The sequence below is a fragment of the Cladophialophora immunda genome (assembly GCF_000835495.1).
Source record: "Cladophialophora immunda strain CBS 83496 unplaced genomic scaffold supercont1.2, whole genome shotgun sequence".
NCBI classification, from domain to species: Eukaryota; Fungi; Ascomycota; class Eurotiomycetes; order Chaetothyriales; family Herpotrichiellaceae; genus Cladophialophora; species Cladophialophora immunda.
In genome coordinates, this window is record NW_015622542.1 from 5,283,842 (window position 1) to 5,310,626 (window position 26,785).

General features: G+C 51.3%; 4 protein-coding genes across 4 annotated transcripts; 3 read left to right on the top strand and 1 right to left on the bottom strand.

The window, feature by feature from the left end:
* Nucleotides 1–1,273: 1,273 nt before the first annotated feature.
* PV07_04079 (uncharacterized protein) lies at nucleotides 1,274–3,549 on the bottom strand. Its single transcript, XM_016390862.1, has 6 exons — nucleotides 3,411–3,549; nucleotides 3,277–3,356; nucleotides 2,917–3,227; nucleotides 2,719–2,863; nucleotides 2,369–2,666; nucleotides 1,274–2,225 (listed from the first exon to the last, which is right to left on the bottom strand). Exon 6 carries the CDS (start codon nucleotides 2,190–2,192, stop codon nucleotides 1,347–1,349), a length of 846 nt encoding a protein of 281 aa, XP_016252764.1. The 5' UTR covers nucleotides 2,193–2,225; nucleotides 2,369–2,666; nucleotides 2,719–2,863; nucleotides 2,917–3,227; nucleotides 3,277–3,356; nucleotides 3,411–3,549; the 3' UTR covers nucleotides 1,274–1,346.
* An 8,492-nt stretch (nucleotides 3,550–12,041) lies between these two features.
* Nucleotides 12,042–12,617, top strand: PV07_04080 (uncharacterized protein; the record flags this gene model as incomplete). Its single annotated transcript, XM_016390863.1, has 2 exons — nucleotides 12,042–12,258; nucleotides 12,349–12,617. The coding sequence occupies 2 exons, from the start codon at nucleotides 12,042–12,044 to the stop codon at nucleotides 12,615–12,617; spliced, it is 486 nt and encodes a 161-aa protein (XP_016252765.1).
* Nucleotides 12,618–16,228: 3,611 nt separating this feature from the next.
* On the top strand, nucleotides 16,229–17,993 carry PV07_04081 (uncharacterized protein; the record flags this gene model as incomplete). Its single annotated transcript, XM_016390864.1, has 4 exons — nucleotides 16,229–16,343; nucleotides 16,408–16,709; nucleotides 16,759–17,829; nucleotides 17,889–17,993. The coding sequence occupies 4 exons, from the start codon at nucleotides 16,229–16,231 to the stop codon at nucleotides 17,991–17,993; spliced, it is 1,593 nt and encodes a 530-aa protein (XP_016252766.1).
* Nucleotides 17,994–26,183: 8,190 nt separating this feature from the next.
* Nucleotides 26,184–26,405, top strand: PV07_04082 (uncharacterized protein; the record flags this gene model as incomplete). Its single annotated transcript, XM_016390865.1, has 1 exon — nucleotides 26,184–26,405. The coding sequence occupies one exon, from the start codon at nucleotides 26,184–26,186 to the stop codon at nucleotides 26,403–26,405; it is 222 nt and encodes a 73-aa protein (XP_016252767.1).
* Between the last annotated feature and the right edge of the window lie 380 nt (nucleotides 26,406–26,785).

Genomic DNA, 26,785 nt, shown 5'->3' on the forward strand with positions numbered 1-26,785 from the left:
ATATCACTTTGCACTGCCGCTCGCAGCTGCTGCTTTTAATCTTAACCACTCTCTCTGTCTGCTTGCCTTCCACAAGTCATGACCCAAGCGCGTGGCTATCCCTTGTGTTGGCGGTATATCACATTCACTCAATAACTAAGAGCTAAAAGAAATCGAAAAGAAAATAATGCTATCCGCCTATAAATTTTACCTACTAAGCCAATGAAGCTTTACCTGCCTGAGAAAGAGAGAAGCTCTACCTAGTAGTTTACATTGCTACTAGGCAAGTTCTCTTTATACGGCCCATGCTGCTGGTGGGGGGGGGGGGGGGGGCGATGGTGCTTTCCTAGTCGCTTTCCTAAGAGCTAACCATTTGTAAGGCTTCTGGGGCTCGTCTTTGGGGCGACATTACCAGTGGTCTTTCCTCTCGTCTAAACGGAAGTCCATCGTGTCTCGCGCTAGCTCTCCTCCTCCGGATCTCTTCTCTTCGAAAAATTTCTTCTTTGTTGATTTAATGTTTTCTGATTCTATTAGCATGACTATCGTGGCTCTTCATTTGTTGCAATGAATGCCCGTTGGACAAGCTATTCCACCGCTCCCCGACGACAGCCACGAGTTGGTGTTGAACAACACCGCAACAAGTCTTGAGTCTCAGCGAAAGAGTGAAGACTCGTCATTGAATGTCGTACTCGTTAGAGGCGCTATATACCTACTATCCTCCTCTTTATCCACATGAAAGGCCCTGTGTCAAAACTCTACGCAGACCACCTCCGCCTAGCGAGCATTTTCGCAGCCTCCTAAGTGGCTTTGCTCAACATTGAACTGAAAACCTGGCACTCATCCCTTATCATGAACTGTCAATCTCTAAAGCATCTTCATAATCATGCGGTGCAGATCGAATCCAGGAGTCTTTTTTCGCTAGCAAGACCGTAGTATCTTTCATAGTGTCGGTGCTATTAGATAGTAACTCACCACAGATCTGGGACAGGTGAGTGGTCCTTGGACGATACAATGGATGTTTTTCTTTCTCTACGCGCTACGAGTAAGGAACAGACTGACCACCCAGCATTGAACAAACGTCCTAGCTGTGCAGCTTTTTGCTCCTCCCAGTTGTCGCGACATCGATCCAAGACGAACAAATCGACGGAAGACTGTGAGACCAACGTCCAACTCGATTGAAAAGACAGATGAAGCACGCGGCGGTCTTTGGCTTTCGTCTACGCAAGGCACAGTGATTGTCGTTGAAGCCTTGGGAAGAACATGGTTATTAATAACAAAACTTGGATGTCGAGGTATTTTCTTCTTGTCCACCTATTGACGTGCTGCTGGAAATCGAAGTTGAGATGCTAGTCTCAAGCCGGTGGCGTTCAATTGTCGTAGCCAGACATCGTATCACCCATCGCACGCTCCTGTTCCGCAAGTCTTTGCTTCTTCTTCTCCTCCTCCTCCACCCCTCCCTCTCCAAGATGATATTTGGCGAGACTCTTCTTCTCCGCGTCCTTCTCCTTCTCTATCTGTTCCATTTCCTCCACCGTGCACGGCGCTCTTATCTTCCATTCATAGTTCTGAGCTTCAACCTCGCCGTCAATCAGCCATTTCACAGATACGGTATTCTCCTGATACCATTGTAGGCATGTACTGCCATCATCCAGAAACGGCTGTATTTGATCGACGGGGCTTTGCCTCTGGTGATAGTAATCTCCGAAAACCAAGCCGCCCCGGAGATGGAAGTTCGCATCAAGAAGACAGACTGGGGTCGGTGGTGTTAGTGGCGTTCCTCCGAGACTGAGGGCGAAGAATGAACCCCGTCTCCGCTTCTTAAGCCTATTGGCGTGATGCACCTTGTCAACCTCCGTTGTATATGACAATGGTGATAGGATGTTTCGAAATTCATGTACTCTGGGTGGTGGAAGGCCTTTGGTGTGTAGAATCCCCATGAGCCCGGCTGTCGGATTTATGTGGGAAAGGCAGCGGTTCAAGTCTTCCTGGGTCGATGGTATTGATACCAATGTTACTGTTTTGAGGATTTTTGGTTGTGACATATAAATTCGAACTTTAAACGTGTCCTTCTTATCATCGAAATCATATTCGCTCTCAATATTGACACTGAGGGTTGATGATCGCTGTTTCTGAGCGTCGGACTTGCGGAATTCAAAGTGTTTCTGCAAGGCGACAATGGTTTGATACTGATCAGTTCCTTCCGCCACCTTCATCAGAAAGTCCAGCAAAGGTTCAAATTTTGTTTGCTATGGATACGGCAATCAGCGCCTGGATCCTTGTAGGTGTCCAGCACAAGTCCCAACTTACCTGGATAACACGCCAATAGCGAGGTGATCCCACTGAGTCAGTCCAATTCTGGATACTGAGGCCGGGAGTAAGTTCTACCTACCTACCAATTTCAGGGTCGTGTCCCTACCTTGACGGAAATGGAAGGAGAGTGTTTCCTCCTTGAATGGAAACTACCATCCTTTCCCCGCTAACTGAGACGGCGATCTGCCCGTCCCTTTCGCGCTCGATGGTGTGAGATCCTCCAACACCTACACCAGCGAAGATGGCGGCGACCGTTGCCCGTACCTCTGTCTTGGATGCCTTTTTCTGCGCTTCAATTGCCGATTGGTCTGCCAACATGATCTCTTCGGTGGTACATAGACGATCCCCGAGTATAACATTGGTAGCCAACATTGCCCCTGGTGTTCATATAGTTAGAAGTATCCACCCGAGAAGAAAGGCAGTTCGTACCAAACTTTGTAAAGAATTTCTGAAGCACTATGTCTTTGGAACTTACATCTCGGCTGACATTGACGCTTTGGTCATCCATAAATTTTCTGCAATCCTGCGACAGTTCATAGTTTTCCAGCTGGAGTTCTATCGTGACTCGATCAAACTGGTGGCGTCAGATCACTCGCGCAAAGGATAATTGAGAGCGATCTTACCTACATTGTAGAATCCATGAATGGTAGCGACACTGGAGCTGGAAGATTGATTCCTCATTTGTTCTTTCCACCAGTCAAATGAGCCACTAAAGTCGAAGGTGAGTCCTTGTGCGCCTCCGGCTCTAGGCGTCCATCAATTTCTTGAAGCATTGGCCCTCGGAAGAGATATATACAGCATTGCATGAATTTCCGACTCTTGAAACGCCTTGGCGATCATCTCACTTTCGATGCTGCTCGAAGACTCGCATGTCACAAGGTAGCTGTCGTCAGATATCGCAAATCCGGACGCCTCGTCATTTTCGATCCAACGGATTGCTTTAGTCGTCAGCTCGAGACGTCACCTCTTTTGTTGCAAGACGTGTACCTCCGCTTGGCGCGCGACTGACCGAGAGGCTTTCGCCTGATTGCTGTCCTTTCCATGCTCGCAATATATTGGCGGCTTTGCTGCAGCTCCGACTTTAGTAACTAGTGAGCTAGTGGAGATCGAGGTAACCTTACAGAATCCGAGTCCAGTCTTTGGCGGTGAAATCAGTCGCATCAGCTGGAGGAGGCTGTGAAGCACTCATGTCGGTCTAGCTTAGCAGAAGAGATCGAAGTTTGCAGAAGGGTTGCAAGACCTCCTTTCCGTGGTAGAAAGAGTTGAGCAGAATAATTGGAATGGAGAGGATGCTAACGGCGGTTTGGTTGTTATGTCTTGCAGTGTTCTGACCCTCAGCTGATACTCTTTACAAGATTGTGTGGCGTTGACCCCGACAAACCACATAAAGCTGTCACAATCACTGGGCGGTAGGAGTTCGGGATTTCTGGCCTGTAGGGAATGACCGGCATAGCCTTCCACAGCTGCATTTCCCAGTGGGGAATACGACGCAGTTATCTGTCTTCTATCGTTAGCATGATGGGCTCCGGGCTGAGGCCTCAGCAGGGCACATTTCCTGGGAGCCATCCAAACTCGAAAGAGGTCGACCTTATAAGGCATGTCTAGGGAATGATGACTGGGCTTGGTATCCCCTAAGTGAGGGATCTAACTTGTACGAGGTATCAGCGGATTTGACCGATGGGTGTCGGTCATAACCCTGTGTTTTTGGCATAACCAATACTGAACCATGCAACCCACCGCCTGAAACCGGGATGATCAAGTTGTAACCGAGAAAGTTGTTATTCTCCTTCTCTTCGGACACAGGGTCTGTGACATCCACAGTGTCCCTGTCCAGCTACTCGGAGAAGCAATCACAAATGAAACCTTGATCGTCCTCGACTGATCGAAGCGCAATTTATCCTGTGCCGCAGCACCCTCTTGAGTTGCAACGACTTGTACCAATACAACATGGGGAATGCTCTATTCGTTCCTTTCAGGGCGCTTCTCAGACAACTTTCCATCATTCCCACTAACTCCTGGTCCATAAGGCGGCGACGCGGCTAGCAGCAAGGTGTGTTGTAAGGACACAATCGACCTTAAGCCACTAGATTCGCTGGCATGAAAACACCCCGCGCTCCGTGCCTGAGGGAAGTTGTATCAAGTACGGCCCGAGACTTCGGAATTAGCGCCCATTCAGGCCGTAACCAAAGCATATAAATCATACACAACTTCTCGTCAAGCCCAGCCTTCAGTATTAGTGTTGCCGTTTCATCCCTTTCGACTCAAATCTTCCGCCATGTCGCTCTCAAAGACTTTTGACCAGAGCGACAGCTATTCCAAAACCATCATTACTCCGAAGCCATTGAAACGGTCACACCCAAGCCCCTCTGCTTTCGCTCATGTGGTCCTGAAAACAACCGAGGACAACTATCGGCGCATGGTGGATTTTTATCTGGAAATGCTACAGGCCGAGATCATACTCGAAGCAGATTACTTTGCTATGTTGCGATATGACTATGAGCATCACAGAATAGCGATTGTACGCAAGCCGGAAATCACGCCACAAGAGGCGAGCCCATTCACAGCTGGACTTGACCATACATCGTATACGTACGCAACCTTGACCGATCTGGCAAGGACATATCGGGCGCTGAAGGAGCAAGAGAACCCCGTCGTCCCAATTTGGTGCGTCAATCACGGAATGACCACGAGCATGTACTATAAGGATCCCGACGGAAACAAGGTCGAGCTCCAAGTCGACAATTTCGATCTCCCTGAGGAGGCCGACCAATTCATGAGAAGTTCGTTGTTTGTGCAAAACCCGATTGGCACCGACTTCGACCCCGAGGAATGGTCCGCCGAGATTCTGAGCAAGATGCTGCCTGATGGAAGTGAAGGACTGTCGAAAGAGGAGGTCAGGCGGATCAAGACCAGGAAGGAAATTGGTCCTCGGAATAGAACCCCCGACTTCATGTGAGGATGTGCGAGACGGTCGCAAGCAGCGCAAAGTTGGTGGCCCTTCGCGTTGTAAGGGCCCTGCGATTTGTATCCCGGGCAGGGATGAGGTATGCGGTTCATTCCTGTTGTTTAGAAGGCCAAATGCAGAAATATATTGCTATATTGACTACAAGCGTTTCATCCTTGGTCGGTACCGAACTCCTGATATGTCTGCACTCACTCGTGGAAGTCTGAGTCGACATGGAAGCCGGGAGCTTCTGTCAAGATCGGAATAGGATTGCGCTGGTATCTCGGCGAATGTGAACCCTTGCTGCTTCTGGTCCTCAAAGGCCCGTAGGCCGTGACATTACTGGCCATTGATTGCTACTTCGGCCCGTTAAAGTGATACCGACCACCGAGCGTGTACCAACCCTGGTAGAGAAATAGCTAGCCTAACTCCTTGCTGCTGTGGCAAGACATACGGCGCGGATATATCAATGGCGCTTCCAACTAGCCACCTTAGGTCAAAGACTCAGCGCCATAAGTCTTGCTGGGCAGACAACCAGTTGCAAAGTTATCCCGTGTGAGAACAACCGGGACACAGCAGCTCTATTGATCTACAGAATAACGTGTCGACGATGAGCCAGAGGATCAAACAGGTTGCCATCGTGGGTGCAGGGCCCGTTGGCCTTCTCGGCGCCCTTGAGCTTGCGAGACTCGGCATATCTGTCGATGTCTTTGATTTGCTTGAAGGCGTCGACCGACGTCCACGCGCGGCCGGCTACGGACCATCCGCAGTCAGGTAAGCTTCGCCTCTATCCTTTGGTCTCAGTGACAGCGATTTCAATTGTTCTCAACTAATAGAAGGATCGAAGGCTCATGGGCCGTGCAGGAGTTCTCGACCGGATTCGCCAAGAGGGGTTGGAGCTTTACGACTACTGTTGGAGAAAGCCTTCCGGTGAATACATTGCTGGAATCAAAGGTGTCTTCAATCCGAACCGCGAGGACCGCTATGTCACCATGCCGGTAGATCAGATGATCCAAATCATCTACGAAGCGCTCCAAAAATACCCAATTGCTAAAGTCCATTGGAGGCATAAGTTCACGGGCTTTGAACAAGATAAAGAACAGGTTGTGATATTTACCGAGTACGAGGGCCAGACTAGAACATTCAAGGCAGATTTCCTCCTTGGTTGCGACGGTGCACGGAGCGGAGTACGAAAAGCATTGTTTGGCCGCCACTTTCCCGGCCATACGTGGGATGTGCAAATCGTGGCCACAAATGTGAGTGTCGCTTCCTTAGGAAGATATGGCGGAAATGTTTACTGTCTGCAGCTTCATTTCCCCGACGGCAGGATGGAGAAGCACGGGTGGAGTGACATCTCTTGGGTTATTGACCCCGACAACTGGGCTGTGATCTGCAAAATCGAGACTAATCCTGATATCTGGCGGGTGTCGTATGGCGAGCCAGGTCATCTGGCAGAAGAAGAGCTACGAGAGCGTTGTCCCAAGAAGCTTGAAACTCTGCTTCCTGGAGCGCCCGGGCCACAGGATTACGATCTAGGAAGATTCAGCCCGTACAAACTACACCAAAGGTGTGTGCCGAAGATGCGAATTGGCCGAGTGCTACTTGCGGGCGACGCTGCCCATCTCTGCAATCCGATGTAAGCCCGGGCCAGAACTTTTGTAACTGTGGGACATTCACTCACCATTGCTCGCCATCAGGGGTGGACTCGGCCTGACAGGTGGCATGGCCGATATTGGCTGCCTTGTTGACTGCCTGGGTGCCATGCAAGAAGGACTAGCCAGTATGTCCATTCTCGACGAGTACGACCGACAACGACGGCAGAAGTACCATACAGTCACGGATGTCGTCTCGACAGCCAATTTGAAGCGATTGTTCTTACCGGGAGAAGACGCTTTGTTGCTTGATCCTGGCTTACAGAGGATTGAGCAGGCTTCACGCGATCCGGCCACGGCGCAGGAACTCTTTGAGGTAAGAATAAGATCGAGCACTTTTGACATAGATTTTAAACAGACGTATGAAATAGGCATCGGACAACCTGACAGTGGACATGGCTCCATTCTATGACCTCAAGCTGAAGGAGGTTAACGGCATTGCTGTAACTGTGTCACCCACAGTGAATTTGCCGGTGAAGTAGAGGAGATGATATGTGACCTGGGAGCAGTGGTGTACATTTTTCAGAAGAAAGGATACTTAGATGCTAGGCTGCAATAAATAAGTGTCTTGATTGCTCGACTCGTCTGTCTCTAACTCTCACTCCATGCGTTCAACAACAGTTCCCCAGGCCTCCTGGTCATGGTACCAGTCTGGGGAGTCTGGACATGCTATTCATGTAGCGTAAATGCAGCCAGACATCTATGAAAAGTACATTCCTAAATCTCTTTCAGTCCTCGATCAAAAAAGTTCAATGATATAATGTACCCACCGCCATCGATAATGATGCTTTGCCCAGTGATCATGTTCGACTGCGGTCCGGCCAGAAAACTGACAGCGGCGGCAATAGCTTCAGGGCTCTGCAATCGCTGTCAAATCTGTTCCTCTGGATCGACGCTCAGAAAACATACAGAGCCTCTTTTGAGCGCAGTCTTTGTTCGAACAGCTTGGTTGAAACTCTCCCATTTAGCAGCCCCCCGAGACACGCCACGTGTCTGGTCAATCTTCTCGTACATCTAAGATCGAATTAACTTTGAAGGAATTTTGGCCTTGCGCAGACTCACGTCTGTTTGAACTGGTCCGGGGCAATATGCTATTGCAATCCTCCGTCAATGTTACCGTTGTAAGAAGAGATACAAATTCGATGGCCAAACGCACCATTAACCTGTGTCCAATGTAAGTGCGTCTCGCTCACCGTCGATCCTTTAACTCGACAAAGGTATAGAGTCATACATTGATATTATACTGCGCCAAATCCTGCGCACAGCACTGTGTGAGGCCCCGGATGCCCCACTTGCTCACACTGTAAGCCAAAGCATCTGGCGCCTGTTTGGTTTCAGTACCGCTCCAACACATGGACACAGGTGAAAAACAAGGACGATTACCGGCCTGTAAGCGGAGTTTGAGCATGCAGCCACAAGCTTCCCTCCTTTTCCCTGTAAAATCATTTGATGTGCTTGACCAGCATCAGACCAAAAAGCTCCAGGCCAGTGTCATCTCGGACGGACGGACCTGCTTTCTGATAGCATAAAAAGACGCCTTTGCAGTTGACCTTGATTGCCTCGTTAGCAGTAGTTCGAGTGTGGCGAGCACGTCAGACTCCACCTCTAAAACCCGTTCCCAGTTCTGGACTGTTTCCGTCAGGATTCCATTCATTGATATGATACCTGCATTTGCAATGAAGACCTGTGCAGGGTCAGATAGCAGTCCTGAACGATCTGGCCCCGGATAGCACACATTGAGTTCGCCGAAACAGTGCACGACCGTCTGAATCAGGCGCTCAACTTCGGATTCAGAGGTCACATCGGCAATGACAGCTTCTGCTCGTCGGCCTGATATAGATATATGGCGCAAGTCAGCCCGTGGCCGTGAATGAAAGGCGACCTACCCCTGGCCTTGCAAATTTACCTATTTGTTCTATCTCCGTCTTCACCTCCTCCAGACGAGCCCGCTGACTCTCAATATCATTGACCTAGGTCATTAATTATTAGGTAAACATTCATCATGGCGACTACTAACGGCGATGTCCATGCCATCTTCTGCGAGTCGAAGAGCGATGGCTTTCCCGATGCCGCGGCTCGCACCAGTCACAACAGCAACCGTCATGATTTTAAGCTGGTCCGCTAAAGTTGGTCTCGAGCACTATATTGAATATTCAGTCCGAGAGCCGGTTGCAGCAGTACAGACTCACTCGAAGATGTACTGGCAGTAACTAGATGCAGGAGGCTTTAATTTCGAGGTGTCTACACTGCAATCATACTCTGCGGTGCCTATGGACAACTTGGCACACTTACTGCAAAGTTCCACAACGGCTCAATGGCCAACATCTGACAGTCATGCTTAACAATTGATGCGTGAGGAATCAAAGGTGCGTTTCATGGCAACCCTGCATCCGAGATTGTGCACTACCATCATGCCGTATCTGGTGCACAGAGACTTGTCCATCAACCCGTGTTTCTGGGGACTAAATCTGGAGAGAAGACAAGGCTCCACAAAATATTCGGCCCGAAGGACAATAACGCCGCAGCCAGGCCCCACTCATGGAGAACATCATGTTAGCAACCATATTGGCGGTAGCTCTCGGCCCGCACGCCAATGTCTGTCGGTCCGAGAGACGAAATGCCCAGACGTCGAGGGAGAGAACCCGCGTCGTTTACCCCGGATTGAACCCCGGATTTGACTCCTTCAGGGCTTCTCCATATCGCCATCTGCTACAAGTAGGTGCAGAATCCATATCACAACCAAGGCCAGGTGATCTCCTGACTAAAAAGTCTCACTCAAAATTCGCTGGTTCGCTATCAAACGGCATTCTGCGCTCTATTCTGTCCTCGCAGTCACCATGGGAATGCCTCGAGCAGGTGAAGATGACGTTGAAGGCAAAGTTGTCGAGCTTGAAGAATGCCAAAACGTGCCGGTCGTCGAACAAGGCAACGGCGCCGTGCTCCTTGACGTTCGCCACGTAAAGGGGCAACCAGGAGGAACCAATTTGAAGTTGACCGAGGACGGCCATGTCAGTCCTCCCGGACTCAATGATGACTTGTCCCGTGTTCTGACTCCGCTACAGACTGTCCTCATCCCACAGCCCACGGATGATCCCAATGACCCACTGAACTGGTCCGATCTCAAGAAGAATCTGCTCCTGCTCGCCATCAGCCTTTCAGCGTTTCAAAGCGACTTTCAAACCGCGGCAGGCGTCCCAGGTGTCGGCCTCCAGGGCGTTGAGTGGCATCTCTCTCCCGTCCACGTCAACTACGCAGGAAATCTCAATGTATTGATGAAGTACGCTTGATGGATCCCCTTCACCCATCGATTCCTTGACGTGGGCTGACTTGGTGTTTGCCAGTGGGATTGGAGGACTCGTCTGGATTCCTTTGATCTACTTCTGGGGTAGGGCTCCTGTATTATTCTGGACCAGTTTCATCGGCACCTTTCTCACTTTGGCGACTTGCCTCGTCCCTGATTTTGCCGGTTACTACGGCCTTCGAGCGTTGATGGGGTTTTTCCTCTGCTCCGGTCCCGCGGTCGGCCTGGCCTTTATCCAAGACATCTTCTTCCTCCACGAACAGGCGAGGAAGATCGGCATCTGGATCTTCGCGGTGCAGATCTGTCCCTACTGCTCTCCCATGTTTGGCTCCTACATCATTGCCGCCACGGGATCCTGGAGAGCCACTTTCTGGATGGTGTTTGGCCTGGAAGCCTTGGTGCTGCTTTGCCTGGCCCTCTTCCTGGACGAGTCGTTCTATCGAAGGGACCTGCCGCTGTCAGAACAGCCCCAGCGCGGTAATAGGATCCTGCGACTCCTTGGTTGGTGGCAGCTTCGGGTCCACCGTCAATACTTTGCCAACTTCGCAAGCTCATTCCTCCGGGTGTTTGAGATCCTGCTCAAACCAATCATCATCCCACTGTTGGTATTCTAGTTAGTCTTCCCAGAGCCCCCTTTCGAGCCCACAAGTGCTGACACAGTCAAAATCCAGCTTATTGAGCTGTATGTGGGCCATCGGCATCAACCAGTCGTCTGCCATCCTCTTCGCCGAACCCGTGTCCGCGGGGGGCTATGGAATGAGCCTGAACTCCACCGGCTACCTGTATTTCGCGCCGATTATTGCCGTGCTCATCGGCGAGACTTTGGGTCATTTCATCAACGACGTGAGTTCTCCATCTCCCGTTTAAACATAACCATCGCGACTTTTGATCAAATACATACGATGAAGTGGTGCTGAACAACCAAATTCTCTTCCAGTGGACCACCACTCGTTACGTCCGAAAGCATAACGGGGTTTTCAAGCCGGAAGCTCGTCTACCACCAGTCTACCTGACGCTTTTCCTCACCGTCCCCGGTCTCATCCTGGTCGGCCAGGCGTTGGAGAAGCATCTTTCGTGGGTCGCAGTCGCCTTCGGCTGGGCCATGTACACCGCCGCGGTCATGATGTTTTCCGTGCCCTTGTTCGCCTACGCTCTTGACTCGTACCGCAACGCGCCGGGCGAGGTGTCGGCGTGGTTCAACTTCGCGCGCATCATCGGTGGGTTCTCGGTCGGGTATTTCCAGCAAGGCTGGGGCTTGAGGGCCGGGTTTGACGTATCCTTTGGCGCGCAGGCCGGGGTTGTCGCATCGGGAGGGCTCATCATTCTCGCCCTCCAGATCTATGGAGAGAAGCTCAGGGCGAAGGGGGGTGCGCTGCGAGACTGAACCTGACTAGCATTATCGAGATCTTATCGTTACCAAGTACAAGGCCAACTGCGAGACCATCGAGAGGCATACTTTTCTGCAGGGGCTTGTGAGTGCATAGTAAAGTTCGCCTTGGCTCAGTTCTGAGCCACAGAACCTGCAAATATTGCCCTGCGATTTACGTCTTGTATTACGAATCAAAGTCTCTAGTCGAAGTATGGTTCTGACAAGAGATTGTAACACCAAGCTGCTTACTCGAATACTGACTTGCATTTTTGTTTCTTAATTTTTTGTTTCTTTCAGAATTTTCCCTATTTTTGTGCAAAGTGCCTTCAGACACTGGACAGAGGTCCTACGAAGCTGACGCCTTCCTCGGCCCGAAACCCATCGAAGATGAATCTGTTCCACTTCCGCTGCCGTGATATATATCAGTTGCGGAAAATAGTCGTGCTTGTAGCCTTCGAGTTATAGTCGCTAGAGATTCCTCGTCCCATGCGGAATCAAGACGAAACTCATCTGGAATCAATGTCATCTACCAACCACCCTGTCAGCTGGCCCGCGAGCCTCAAAGGGGAAGTCATAACGTTGGTAGACTTATTCTTCCAACTGCTCGATAGCAAGTCACCGCAAGCTGGCTCTCAGCTGGTTCAAGATGTGTTCACCGAGGACGGGAAGTTCTTTTCCTCGTCGGGATATTTCCAAGGACAAGGTACGTTGTTGTGCGACACCTCTCTTCCATCCTGGCGAGAAGTCAAGAATTGGAGATGTTGGATCCGTGCCTGAACCTTTGCTGTCATAGACATCGCCTTGTCACGAGAGGGCATCTGGGAAGCATTTGAGATCCGCAGTCACGAGCTTCGCAAGATCTATTTGAACGATGCCAACGGGCAGGACTTGGATCTGTTGATCGTGGGAGGGGCGGTCATTAAGCCACATGGTGGAAAGGCGACGGCGCTGGAATTCATTGGCCGCGCCGTCGTCCAAGATACGATCAAAGGTCCCCGGATCCGTTACTATCAGCCGATCGTGCCAAATTCGGCTGAGCAACCTATTCTTGCGAATGTTTGATGGCGCTCCTTCTACCCGATGTGGAAATCCGTTGTCGCCGGCAAGGAGGGGCATATTGGCAAAGGCTGGCTCATGATGAATACTGCCCGTGAAGCCATTTCAAAGTATTCGTGGGAGCGGGCTGGTGATCAGAAAGGGTGCTATGAGCCTCGTTGTAGTGGTATCGATCCAAAGGTCCAAATCGAAGTTTGCACTCCTGCCTCTGGGCATCTGTTGCATCTCTGCAAAATCTTTACCTTGGGCTCATATAGTGGTATGATTCATAATTTACTCAGCATACGCTAGTTTCGTGCTGGTCAAATGCTCATTTGGACATTGCGACTCGTCTGTCTCGCGGCTTCGGATGAGGTGTTTTGGGCTTCGGCGACGACGCCTCGAGCGAGAGCTGCAATGTCCCGCGCAAATGGGAAACTGATCTTGGACCCAGTTATGAATTCCATCTGGCCGAAGTACCCCGCTGCCACGTCCAGGAGCGCCAGGTCTGACTGCACAGAAGGCAATCGCGGGTTTTGGAGAACAAAGACGAAGAGGTTGACAAAAGCCCGCATTGGGAAATGCAGCGCGAACCTGGGAAGGAAGTTTCAGCAGTACACCAGACAGATGCCGGATGCCACACACTCACGATTGGGTACCAACACTGTCCATATCCAGACTGCGTACGACGACAATGAGACTCCGCGAGGCGTTTGCGACCAATTGCGAACTGACACGAATTTGTTCTTTGATCCGCTGAGCCAGCTCTGCATCTACATTCTCGGAGAAGGACTGGATGACCCACGGGTACAGAAACGTAGAGTGAGCCGCCATGACCAAGTCGTAGAAGGAACAGTGTGCCGTCATTAGCCCCAAAAGCTTCCTGTTCCCCGGCATCTCGAATTGTTTCAGGAAATCGGTGGGCCGGAGCTGTAACGGCATCGACTCTTTCCATGCTCGTAGGTGGTTGTCAAACTGTCCGACAAGGCTGAGCATCTTCTCCGGAGGCTCTTGAAGCGCTCGGGTAGTCAGCATTTGCTTACTGATCTCGTGGTAGAGCCGACATGTCTGGATGATATAGGTGAGCGTCTCAAGCTCAATGGTGCTCCCAGGGTGAACCGTCGTGGGTATGTCGCAAGTAATGTCGTCGTCGTTAATCAACTTGGAGACGGATCAGTCGATAATCTCCTCAAAGCTTTGACCCTACCTACAGAAGGCTGGCCACAGCGCTGTGCGATGTGTTTCTCGGTGCAATACACCGCCCAGAAGAGCCAAGTGGGTTGAAGAGCCTCCGAATGTTCATCAGCGCCGGTATCAACTCGCTTCCGATGAAGACCTAGGGATTGTGCAAGAAGTGCGGCATTTGACGCTAAGCCCGAACTCAATGCTGGGCTTGCTAAGCCTTCTGCAAATAGGGCCTGACATTGATCCATCTTAGTACCTTCCCTGCGAGATATAGCAGCTCATGAGCTCACCATGGTCAATAGAGCTCGAACTGAGCGCAGTGTTGGTTTGGTGAGCAACAATTTGCTGTGAACAGACAGGGAATTGGAGAAATAGCTCCAAGATTCTCTCTGAACGTCGGATGGGTTGGCTTCTGGAAACTGGGATCGATATATCCGACAGCCCCCAGCATAGACGGCGTTACGAAGAGCGTACCAAGCTGGGTCGTCATACTGTACTTTCCCCGAAAGGTGCGCCCGTAAGTGCCGTTCGAAGTCCGGTCGATAGACGCTCTCCCACAGGTTGTCCACGGAGCGCTCGAAATAGGCGCTGCAATACAACCAAGCAAGTGATGGCTCGGGCTCAGCACTTTGAGACATAGGCTGAGTGTGCTCCAGTTTCGACTGTTGCGCCCAGCTGGCTTTCATTTCCTCGGCGATTTCAGCAAACTCGTTGGATTTGTGTTTTTGGCAAATCCACGCAATTCCAGGAGCAGAACAGATTGAGAGCCAGTACCCAAACCCTACCAAAGTCACTCTTGGAAGGGGTATCGAAACGGAACGCACGCACCATAATGGTTTGGGATTATCTGTCAGGGCAATCAGTATCATGCCAGATCGAAGTTGAATACGCCCATCTTGCCACTTACGCTTTCAAGGTCGTGAGAGCCAAGCGTCACTGCGTCGCCGCCATCATTTGAATTGGTAGAACTATGTTCACCAATGGCACGTGAGTGTTCTGTAGGGATGATGAACTGGTCTTGGATCAAATCATCAATGTCTCCCAGAGGTTCTGGTGCGACAATCTGAGGCAAAGTGTCAGCCCCTGATAGGGTTGCTGAGATTCCTGCAGAGTCAAAGAATCCTTCAGCGAGAGGCCACAGGTCTCCGTCGTCAAAAAGGCCATCTTGGAAGCTGAGACTGTCGAAGGAATATTGTTGCTGGTATGTCGAACCGTTTGCATATGGAGTGGATTCAATGTGGATGTATTCTCGGTCAGCCATGGGCTCCTTTCCAAATGGAAGCAAAAGAAACACTGTTCTCGCGAATCAGTTGAGTTATGCCAGTTGATTTCTCCTAGACTGTTGATTTCACAGTCAATACATAGGATGGTAGAAGGAAAACCACAGTAAAGGTGGCAGAAGTAACTAGAGGGGTAAATTAGCTTGCAGCATGAGCCAGCCTTTCGAGGCCGGCCAGACGGTGCTCCGAGGTAGAAAGTTAAGGTTCCCAGCGCCACTTGGGCTTGACGCGGAGGTGCTCGACACTCATTATTCATTGGCCTGACGGGGGCATTCGTGGTCGGCCATGCGCACCCCGCGGAGGCTGGATTAACAAGCAGAGCATGGAGAGGTCGCCAAGTCGGGTCCAGTCGCGGGGGAAGGGAGCTAGGATGCTGATTTCAGGTGCCTCCCGGGCTGATTTCCTTCATTATCCCAAATGCCACATCCTCGCCATGGTGGCTGAGTGTCATTGGAAACCAATGTCCAGAAAGCACCACAGTTGATGCGCAACGTACAATGTCTACACCGCCGGAAAGGCAGAAAAGCGACAGGGTACCTATTGCTTGTCGAGCTTGTAGGCTCCGAAAAGTGAGATGTAAGTTGCTATGCTCTGTGGCCAGCCTGCTGTTTGCCTAAACCCCCTCTAGGCTCTGGCGGCCATCCATGCAGACATTGTGCGAAGTCGACAGCAGAATGTATCTATCCACCGAAGCAACGTCGGACAAGGACAAGGACGACGCGAAACAACCACGCGGCTGTCAGCAGAGATGTGGTGCCCCTATCCAAAGACCAGGAAGCTAGACACGATTTGCCAAATTCTTCCTGTGTCTCTGTGGAGAGACCGTCCTCGTCAACCAGTGCCGAGCATACCGTTGCGGTGGTGCGAGAAGGTGTTGCGACAACACAACAGAGCATCCCATCGACCTCGAACTCGATATCGCCTTCACAGGCTCCAAGAGTACAAGACTGTGAATCCTCATTAGGTCCAGCACTGTCACTCCTCTCTTCGGGAGGGCCATCCTTGGAGAAAGCTGCGACTGCGAGGCCTGCTGGAGTCGATTTCTCTTATGGCTCAACTACTCCAGTGGACAGCGTGGCTCGGATGGGGGACGCTGCTGTCTGGCTGTCTGCCTGTACTAATGCTGGGATCGCATGGGTGTGTGAGACGACCGCCAGCCTCACTTTTGCCGACATGACAGAGAGATTCAACCGAAGCATTGAGCCATGGGCTCCAACCAGCGCTTGGCCTGGTCTGGGCGCAGCAAGAGCGGAGCCGAGCGAGGAAACTGCCTGGGAGTATGTCAACGGTGAGTTATTCCCGCACCAACACCACAGCATCGGGGATCCTATTCTAAATGACAGCCTCCGTAGCTTTCTTTGAAAATTGCTGGGAAGCTCGCTTAGGTCTCATCCATCGCCCAGACTTTGAAGCCCAACTTCAAGCGCATTTTCTCGACGATTCCTCCTCCCGCAATGATTATGCCGAGATCGCTCTCCGCAACGTCGTGTTTGCGGCTGGCTATCGAAGTATAATGGCCAAGACTGCAAAAATCCCATTCCACATAGCCCGAAAAGCGGCCTGGGAAGGCTATTTCCAGAACGCGTTGTCGGTCTTGACTGGACTCCTCCTGTCGCCTTCAAGACTTATGGTCGTACAAGGACTGGCATTGATGGTATGGCGCCTTTGATTTGGCAGGATATAACTGATCCTCGAAACATTAGGCTTGTTACGTCGAGGGGCTTGGAAGCCCTGATATTCAGCGCGTGCTATGCCATAATGCGGTTCATGCGGCACTAACGCAGGGCTTACACCTTGGTCATGAGTCAGACCATCGGGCGAGCTCCTCATCGGACAACCATCTGAAAAAGACCTGGGTGTGGTGGGCAGTGTATGCGCTAGAAAAGCATCTCTGTCTCGCCAGCGGAAGGCCATCGATGATTGACGACTATATAATCAGTGTTTCAATCCCATCGAAAGTCCCACCTAACAGCACCATATATCTAGAAGCCACCACATTAGCAACTCGGCACGCAAAGATCTGCTCCCGAATCCTTCAGGAAATCATGTCAACAAAGGCACAAAGGTTATCTCCCCATGAGCTTCTCAACGTCGTGAACGACATCGACCGACAGCTCAAAAGCCTGCTTGATGACTTTCCATCCGACCTCCAGGTTGGTACCCTTGCCAAATTATCTGAAGAGACACATCCAATGGCCCATCGTCTCCACACCTTGTATCTCTACTTCGCAATCCATGGCAGTTTATTGGCGCTTCACTCGCACTTTTTCTACCCCTGGCTTTCCGTCCGGCTTTGTGATCGTGGTCCAGATGTTGCTTTGGAGGCGCAGTTGCATGCTTCGTCAAAGACGGTGACGGAAGCTGCCCGGAAGATGTTACTAGCAGTCCGGATAGTAACCACAAATGCAGCCACACCTACATGGCTGGCAGTTACTTATCCTATATATGCACATCTGAGCTTATTTGTGCATGTGCTGAAACATCCGACCTTTCCCACCGCCAGCGCCGACCTTGGCCTCCTCGACATCTGTGCGGGCCATTTTGGGTACATTGATTTTATGACCTCTTCTGAGATATCCATCTCTCTAGCAAGAGAGTCCGTCAACCTCGCGGCTAAATTCGTCAAAGCTGCCAACAAAAGACACGACAATGGTCAGACCTCCAGATTTAACCAGGGGCGCGGAGTCAAAAGCGCGAATGCTCAGAGCAAGCGATCAGACAACTATAGCCCCCAGAATACAAACTCGCGGTCGGTTTCTGCAGCACTGGGCCAGGTAAGTGGGCGTGTCGAGGAAAGCCGTCTCCGCCATTGCTAACCTGTCACTCTTTATAGGGGAACTTTGCGAATGTTGATGGTGACTGGAATATGCTGCCATTTCTGGACACTTTGGGTGCGGACGACAATACTTATGACAGTTTCCTTCTCCAACGTCCCTAGGTCAGGGCTATTTATGTACTTCCATTGTCCGGAATACATCCTGTTGTGGTCTTGAGATCTAATCAATGGTCCGAAACTTCCGACATCACATCGTCCGGTGTTGTAAGGACCGTTGAATTTGCCCGTTTGAAGTAGAGTAGAGCCGACAGAGACCGGGGCCGATTGCAGGACACGGTGTACATCTACACGAGCTATATCAGAGCATGGACCTGGAACTACTTCCACTATCACCTGATTGAGACAGTGAAATTTTCCATTTACCCTTTTTTCACTAGGAAGCTGATGTGCCATCGTTCTCACTTGGCGGTTATATTCAATGAAGCAAGATTATGACACTGGCTGAAGCGCCGAAGTAGTGATATACTGCAGAGAGTAACTGCGGACCGAAACCCCATTCACCCGGTCCGTGACTTGTGACTACATGCTTTTCACGATCAGAAGCGTCACCTATGGCTATTTCCACCTACATTTGACATTGTGGCCAGGCCACATACATGATACGGACCGAGCCCAATCCGACACGCCGTACCAGTGGTCCCAGCGCTATACCCAAGGAATAGGGGAGTTCGAGTCTCCATATGACTCCAAACGTTTCATATACTGTAAGGGATTCTGATGTATTCACTTCTTGATTCCCATTAGCCCCCCCCCCCCCTTGACCCCCTATTGTGCCGTCTCGAGAACAAAAATGACGGATAGCAACCAGTCTAAAGTCGTTGTGGTGGGAGCCGGCCCGGCAGGGCTTCTGCTTGCGCTGATGCTCGCGAATCACGGCATCAGTGTCGACGTGGTAGAAGCGATGGACGCAGTGGATTCCAGGCCGCGTGGTGCAGCGTACGGTCCAGCGGCTGTCAGGTACGTCCATGAAGTCAGAGATCTTGTTTTGAGTTGCCCTATTCGAGCAGGGCACATGTATTTCTGGTGGGCTGTAGGTTGATATGTACGCCGCGCAGCGTCCTCCGCCGTGCGGGTGTCCTGGACAGAATCCGCCAACAGGGCCTGTCCGTCGACTCGTTCACCTGGAGGAAAGTGGACGGCACCGTCATCAACCGCCTGACCGGGATGAGCAGAAACCCTGATAGGGGCGGGTTTGTCTGTCTACCGGTTTACGACCTGGCGTGTCTCCTTTACGACGAACTCTCTCGGCTCCCGAACGCGAAGGTGTATTGGAACCACAGAGTGACGGCCGTTCTTCAGAGCGAAACAAGAGCCTGGGTCGAGTGCGAGAATGGCCAAAGGTTCGCGGGCGATTTCGTCGTCGGCTGCGACGGTGGCACATCGACCGTGCGGAAATCCTTGTTTGGCAGCAATTTTCCAGGCCACACTTGGGATGTCATCATGGTCGCTACGAATGTAATACGCGGCTCCCGCTGATTTAATCGCTACAAGTGGAGAGAGAAGATTGATATGCTGATGTTTGCGCGATTTCAGATCCGCGGCTACGATTTCTCAAAGTTCGGCTGGGAAGATACGTCCTGGATTGTCGACCCTGAGCATTGGTCGGTGGTAGCTCTGATCGACCAGCAAGGGACATGGCGTGTTTCCTACGGAGAGAAGGGTTCGCTCTCCCACGACGAGCTTTACGAACGGATGCCGGCTAAGCTGCAACGAATTCTTCCCGGGAATCCCACCCCCGATCAGTATACCATCGAAAGATTTAGCCCCTACAATCTACACCAAAGATGTGCCGAGAAAATGCGAGTTGGTCGGATCCTGCTCGCAGGTGACGCTGCGCATCTGAACAACCCCATGTATGTATTTGCACGTCTCGACCCTCATGCTGGGCTAATGGTTTCAGGGGGGGTCTCGGTCTCACCAGCGGCATCTCAGACGTGGGAGGCTTGGTCGATTGTCTCCAGGGTATCCATGACGGCAAAGCGGGCTATGATATACTCGACCAATACGATCAGATTCGGCGTGAGATATACAGAACCGTCACCGATCCTGTATCAACGGCCAATCTTGCTCGCGTACAAAGTGATCCAGCGGCGCTGGTCGGTGGTCAGGACCCTTTCTTCGCAAAGCTTGATAAGTCTCGCGAAGATGCCAGCGTTCTTGATGAGATTGAAAAGGTCAGTGTTGACTTGTCTGTATGGTGGGAAATATGAGGCTGATTGAATCAGAACGACATGGGGCTTCTTGTGGACTTTACTCAATTCTACCACAAACCTGAGGTGAATGGCCACACCAACGGCCTGGCTAATGGCCATACTTCTCTCACCTGCTGGGACCGACTGGTTCGCTACGTGTCGGCGAAGACTGGCCAGACACGGTATGGTGAACCGCTGGCAGACTTGACGGCAGACATCGATCAACTGGCGGCGGAGAGAACTCTGAAGGTTCGGCCCTTAGAAGGATCCAACTGGCTGGCCGCAAGACCATCAGACGAGGAGGAGGATCTCGTAAAGGAGCTTCTCGGTCCTTTCACTCCAAGAGATGTGCCCATAATCCGTTGCACCGGCCTCAACTATCGGACTCATAGTAAGTCTAGATTTTTCTCGCACTTGATCTCACTAACTGCAAATCTTAGTTATTGAATCTAACTGGGATATACCAACAAATCCGACATTGTTCATCAAGCCCGGACAGGCCGTCGGCGACACGCGTGCTCCCATCCCGGTCCCCAAACTCTCTCAATCCAAGTGCGACTACGAAGGCGAGCTGACCATCGTCATTGGGAAAGACGCTAAGAATGTCAGCGAAGAGCAGGCCCTTGACTACGTGGCGGGATACGTTGTTGGGAACGACGTCTCATGCCGCGACTGGCAGCTTGACAAAGACAAAGCCGGCATGATGCCCCAATGGTGTTTCGGCAAGTCGTTCGATAAATACGCCCCCGTGGGCCCGGCAATCGTGAGCCCCAGGATTCTGGGCGACGCCTCAGGACTGCGGCTCCGAACATATGTGAACGGCGAGCTCAGGCAGGACTCTGACACGTCGGACCTATGTTTTGGCGTTCGAAAGCTGGTCAGCTTCTATAGTACTGGTCAGACGCTGGAAGCGGGAAGTTTGATCATGACAGGTACACCGGGTGGCGTTGCAGCGGCCATGAAGACCCCCAAATATTTGCAGGACGGGGATGAGGTAGTGGTCGAGATTGAGGGGATTGGGAAGCTGAGAAACGTCATCAAGTTTGACGAATGAGAGACAGAGTCATCCGTTTGTGTGGCCAGAAATCAGCTGTGCTCTCTACGCCGTACCCATCCATGTTGGAAGACGTGGTGTGGGTTTCCTGCCAATTGGCGGTGTTGTCTACATCCCATTCCTGAAGATGAAGCCTGGAAATCCTAAGCAGCCATAAAATGGGCCGTTCTCGACCCTCGAATTGCAAACCACGATGATCCCGTTCTCGCGGACCGAAGTTTTGGATGTCTCGGGCCGTTTTGGGGAAGACACTGCGGGCCGAAGACGGAACACTGACTGCGTCAACGATGACATGGCATTGAAGTGGAGGTGTCTTAACAGGCTGATCAGGCTTGGCACGACAAGGTGTCTGGAGGGTTTAGCACCTAATAACCCGGATAAGCACTGCGAGCTTTAGGTGGATGGCCCAACTAGGATGGAATAGACGCAATGCCTTTTTCGTTTCAGCGACCAATGAGAATTGATATGATGGTGGCATTGTTTCAAATTATATTGTAAAGATATAAATCACTCGTAGAATTCCGAGCGAGCACCGTGCGAATACAATTGCGTTGAGTTCTTCAAGGCCACATCGTGGTAACTATTGACGACTTACCTGTCTCGTTCTTAAGATCCCGACTTCCAGCTATTTCTCTCGATAACAAACCAAATGCATCATGGGGGCCCCCGCGGTCCTACCACGGTCTTTACAGGAGAGTCTAGCCAACACAAAGGTTTCCTATGCACAGTTGGGTAATTCAGGCCTTCGTGTCTCGGTCCCCATTCTTGGGACTATGTCTTTTGGTATTTCCACCACTGCTTGTCTTGTTAGTCCTTCCACCTAATAATGCTCAGGCCACAAAGACTGGCAGCCCTGGGTCTTGGATGATCCGGACGAAGTGGACGGGATTCTCAAGGGTGCCTTTGATCGCGGTCTTAATACCTGGGACACTGCCAATGTCTACTCGAACGGCCTCTCGGAGCAAATGATTGGCAACACCCTGAGAAAGCACAACATCCCTCGACACAAAGTCGTTCTGCTGTCCAAGTGCTTCAGTCCAGTGGGCGAAGAGCCTAACGTACATGTCATTAGCTACCCGAAACAGATATCAGCAAGCAAGGACTACGTGAACCAAGAGGGTTTAAGCCGTACTGCAATATTTAACGCCGTCAATGGCAGCCTTGAGCGACTCGGGACAGATTATCTCGATCTTTTGCAGATTCACCGCTTCGACCCGACAGTCCCGGTTGAGGAGACGATGAAAGCATTGCATGACTTGGTGCAGAGTGGAAAGGTTCGATACATTGGTAAGTCAATCAATTATGCGGCCCGTGCTCGTCTACACTGGCATCGAGATGAAGCAGAAGCCGACAAAACCCAGGAGAAATATCTAATGAGCACAGGAGCGTCGAGTATGTGGACGTACCAGTTTGCACAGATGCAACACGCGGCCGAGATCCACGGTTGGACCAAGTTCATCTCGATGCAAAATCACTACAGCCTGTGCTACCGAGAAGAGGAGCGTGAGATGAACCGGTACTGCCGCGAAACCGGGGTTGGTCTCATTCCGTGGGCGCCGCTCTATCGTGGCTTGCTTGCGCGCCCGCTGGGCTCCGACAAGACGACGCGCGAGGAGAGCATTAAGGGTATATTTGCTGGATTACACGGAGGAGACGTGGAGATTATTGAACGGGTCAGTGAGCTGGCCGAGAAGCACGGGTGGAAGATGAGCCACATTGCACTCGCGTGGATCATTCAGAAGGGCACGATCCCGATTGTAGGAGCTAGCAGCCTGGCCAGGTTGGAGGAGATATGTGAAGTTCGAGGCAAATCGTTGACTGACGACGAGATCAATTATCTCGAGGAGCCATATCAGCCTAGAAATATTGTCGGTCATCACTAGAGATGCCGATGAAACGCAGCATTTGGCAATCCCGGACTCATTTTATCGTAGTTTTTAAGGCCACTCACATACGCTGATTGGGGAGTCCTGTCCGATTATTTTAATAACGGGATCTATTCGGGGTCTGCACTGACGAGTGGACACAGCGTATTGACGAGAGCTTGGGTCTGTCGAGTTAGGACTATTGAATTACAAATCCTCCAGGTAAAAGACAGACCGCGGGATCTTCTACTACTACGTGAAGTCAATCTCATTTGTCTGCTTCTTATCGCCGGAGGCTGCGGAGGTCGCATCGAGTCCGACTCCGCGAGGAGCAACGACTATATGTATCGTCCGGCATGACTAGTAGCCTGAGATTGGCTTCCAAATAATAGAGTTGTCCTACAATCCTCCTAAACAAATGGGGATTGGTCAGCAGGAGATACCGGTTGAGACTGAGCCCAGGCTTGAGTTTACACAATACGATTGGTGCTTCTATTGCCGATATATAATTCTCGTAAATGCCTACCAGCCCACTCTTGACATAGGAGCTACTAGGTTCCCACTTCTCATCTCGCAAGAGCCAAGATATCTGCTATGAATTCTTTCATCATAAAAGACGTCTGCCTTTTCGACGGAGACAAGGTGGTGGAGAACAGCAGCGTGCTTGTAGAGAATGGCATCATCACTGAAGTTGGTGACATCGTCAGCAAAGATGGAATTCCCGTCGTATGCGAGCCTGGCCACACGCTTGTTCCAGGCCTGATCGAGGCGCACTGCCATCCATATGGCAATGTCAAGCTGCCGGAACAGTGCTTTCGGTTTGGCATCACAACGTTGATGGACATGCACAACGTCCACGAGCACGCAGTTCAGCAGAAACAGTGGGCTAGAGAGAGGAAGGACTTCCCAGACGTCAAAAGCAGTCATTACGCAGCCACCATTGCAGGCGGTTGGCCGGCTTTCGTGGAAAAGAAGTTGAGCAAAGATGGAGTAGGTATTTGGTGGAACTACACCCTCGCAACAGTCGATGTGCAAATGCAGCTGACAAGCCCCTCTCTCTTTCCGTTTAGCATGAGAAGTTCGACAAGTACCCCAACATTGCCACCGAAGCAGACGCCGAACCATACATTGCGAGATCACTGCAGAACGGTGCCGACTACATCAAATTGATGCACGAGGCGGGCAAAGCTATCGGGATTCCTGCAGGTCTCATCGCACAGCCGACCGAAAGTGTCCAGGCGGCGGTGGTGCACGCGGCACATCAAAAAGGTCTCAAGGTCGTTGCCCACGCGCTGTCGCTCAAGGACACGATCGAGGTGTTGAGAGCTGGGGTGGACGGCCTCGCACATACATTCTTCGACGAGCCCATTACGCCCCAGGTGATCGAGTTGTATCAACGAAATCGCGCCTGGTGTAACCCAACACTAGGCTGCTCCGGCAGCATGACTGGCGAGTCATTGGACATCGTCAAGAAGTTCTCGGAGGATCCGAGAGTCCGGAGCCGAGTGCTTCACTCGGATGTGCAGGTCATGCAACATTGCATGCACTTGAAGGCTGACACCGCAAAATGGGACTACGCCATTGACAGTGTGCGGCAATTGAGAGCGGCGGGTGTCAAAATCATCACGTAAGTCTACAGAAGAAAGCGCTCTCATGCGGGAAAGCAGTCTGACACTGTTGCTTTCTCATTAGGGGTTCCGACTCCGCTTCAGGTGCGCCAGGCCTGGCTTTTGGTGTGAGCCTACACATCGAGATGTTCCTGCTGGTGTACAAAGCCCGAATGACAGCGCTGGAAGTCTTGAAATCTACAACTAGTGCCACTGCGGATGCTTTTGGATGGTCGGATCGAGGAAGAATAGCACCGGGTCTCAAGGCTGATCTTGTTCTGGTGGAAGGAAATCCCATGACCGACATTACAGACATGCTGAATATTAGAGGGATTTGGAGAGACGGTATCAAATTTGAGGGGCATGAGGGATTTCCCCTGTCATGATTAGCTGATTATGTACAAGACGAAGAACCCAAATGGATTGTGGTAGGATTTACTATGAGGACCCAAAGGGAAAATTGGCTTCAACTTGGTTTACTTTAATGATGACCATAACACTGTCGCCTCAGGACTTGCTTCTGCTATGGACACTTTCGCGCACGCGAATTCTAAGAAGCGCCCATCCCTGGAACTCCACTGCCTTTGACGTCGACACCACCAAATTGCCAAGGCTCTGCTGGGATGACGGCCGCAGCCATGCGTGCCCATTCAGTAGAGCTGACGTTCCTCCATGAGTGATCGACGCAGCGTTGAATGGCTGAGTCGCCGGGGCCAAGGATTCGTTTCTCCCCCGAGTTCAGCGTCAACTCCATCTGCCCCTGCAACACCACGTTGAAATTCACGCTGATGGTGCGGTGCGAGACCGAGTTGTACCTCGGAGGCAGGTCCAGGATGCGACAGGCGAAGCCATTCGGAATCACGATTCCTGGCGGATTGTCAATCAGATGCTGATAGGACTGCAGGTCTTGCTCGCTGGCCAAGTCGACCGGGAAGCGCTGACAGCCGTAACAAAAGGTGATCTTCGTCCCGTCGGGTAGCTGCTTAGATGGAGGGTCTGAAGATATTCTGGGAGAGAAGACTGACACACCGTCGTCGTTGTTGGTGGTGAGATGTCGTTTCACAGCTGGAAGGCCTTTGGCATCTGTCATGTTTGATTCTTGAATGTCGTCGAGTCGAGATAAAAACGAGGCTGTCTTCAAAATAAATCAGCTAACGGCAGTTCTGTTGGATCAAAAATATCTTCTTTAACAGCCTGACCTCACTTCAGCCCACCCCAGGTAAACTGCTGGTCGACAGAAAGGACAATGGTGGTAAGTCGACCGCTTTCGGACCAGACACTTTCGGGCCGACAGAAACCAAACGGCATGGAGTGCCCCCTGAAACCGAACTCGATCTTCAATTCCAAACGATAGAACCCGTCAACTAAACCAGATATATCCACCGCGCGGGCCGTTTAGTTTGTTATGACAACTCCTCAAGACCCGAGTGCTTCCACTGCTTCCACTGGTACGAATCACTATCAACCGCAATCAATCATATAACACACTGCCGGATAAGTCTGTCTTTGGCTGCACATGTCAATTGCCTGGTCCAAATTGTTTTATCGACTCGTCTGTCTCCAGAAGAGAAAAGATGCCGGCTAAGTTCACAAGACTTATACGATTCGAGGATGCGCAAGGAAAGATTCACTACGGCGAGGCTGGCCCCGACTGGGAGAAGGATCTCCATGGCCAGACCGTCCCAACCTACGATATTTCAGACCCATGGGCTTCTGAATTTCCTTTGACTGGAAATCATGTTCAAGTGGCAAAGGTTGTCGCAGTTGCCGATCTCTGGTGCTTGCGTGTTGACTGACCATGGTTGAGATTCTATGTCCACTGGCAACAACACCTCTCATGTACGCCATCGGACTCAATTATAAATCGCATGCGGAGGAGGCTGGGGTAAGTATTTATCTCCACTCAATACCACACAAAAGTGGTTAATGGTGAGAAATTAGCTTCCAATTCCAGCATATCCCGTCGTCTTCACCAAGTTCGGTGGTGAGTACCTTCTATTCCTCGATCCGCACCGGCCAGGGTGGCTGACGAGTGCAGATATGCTTGCCGACCCGTACCAGGACATCCCTGTCCCACCAGTGGCCAAATCCGAGATGGACTACGAGGGAGAACTCTGCGTCATTCTGGCCAAGGACGTGAAAGACCTGTCCGACGACGACGACGTCTCAGACTCTA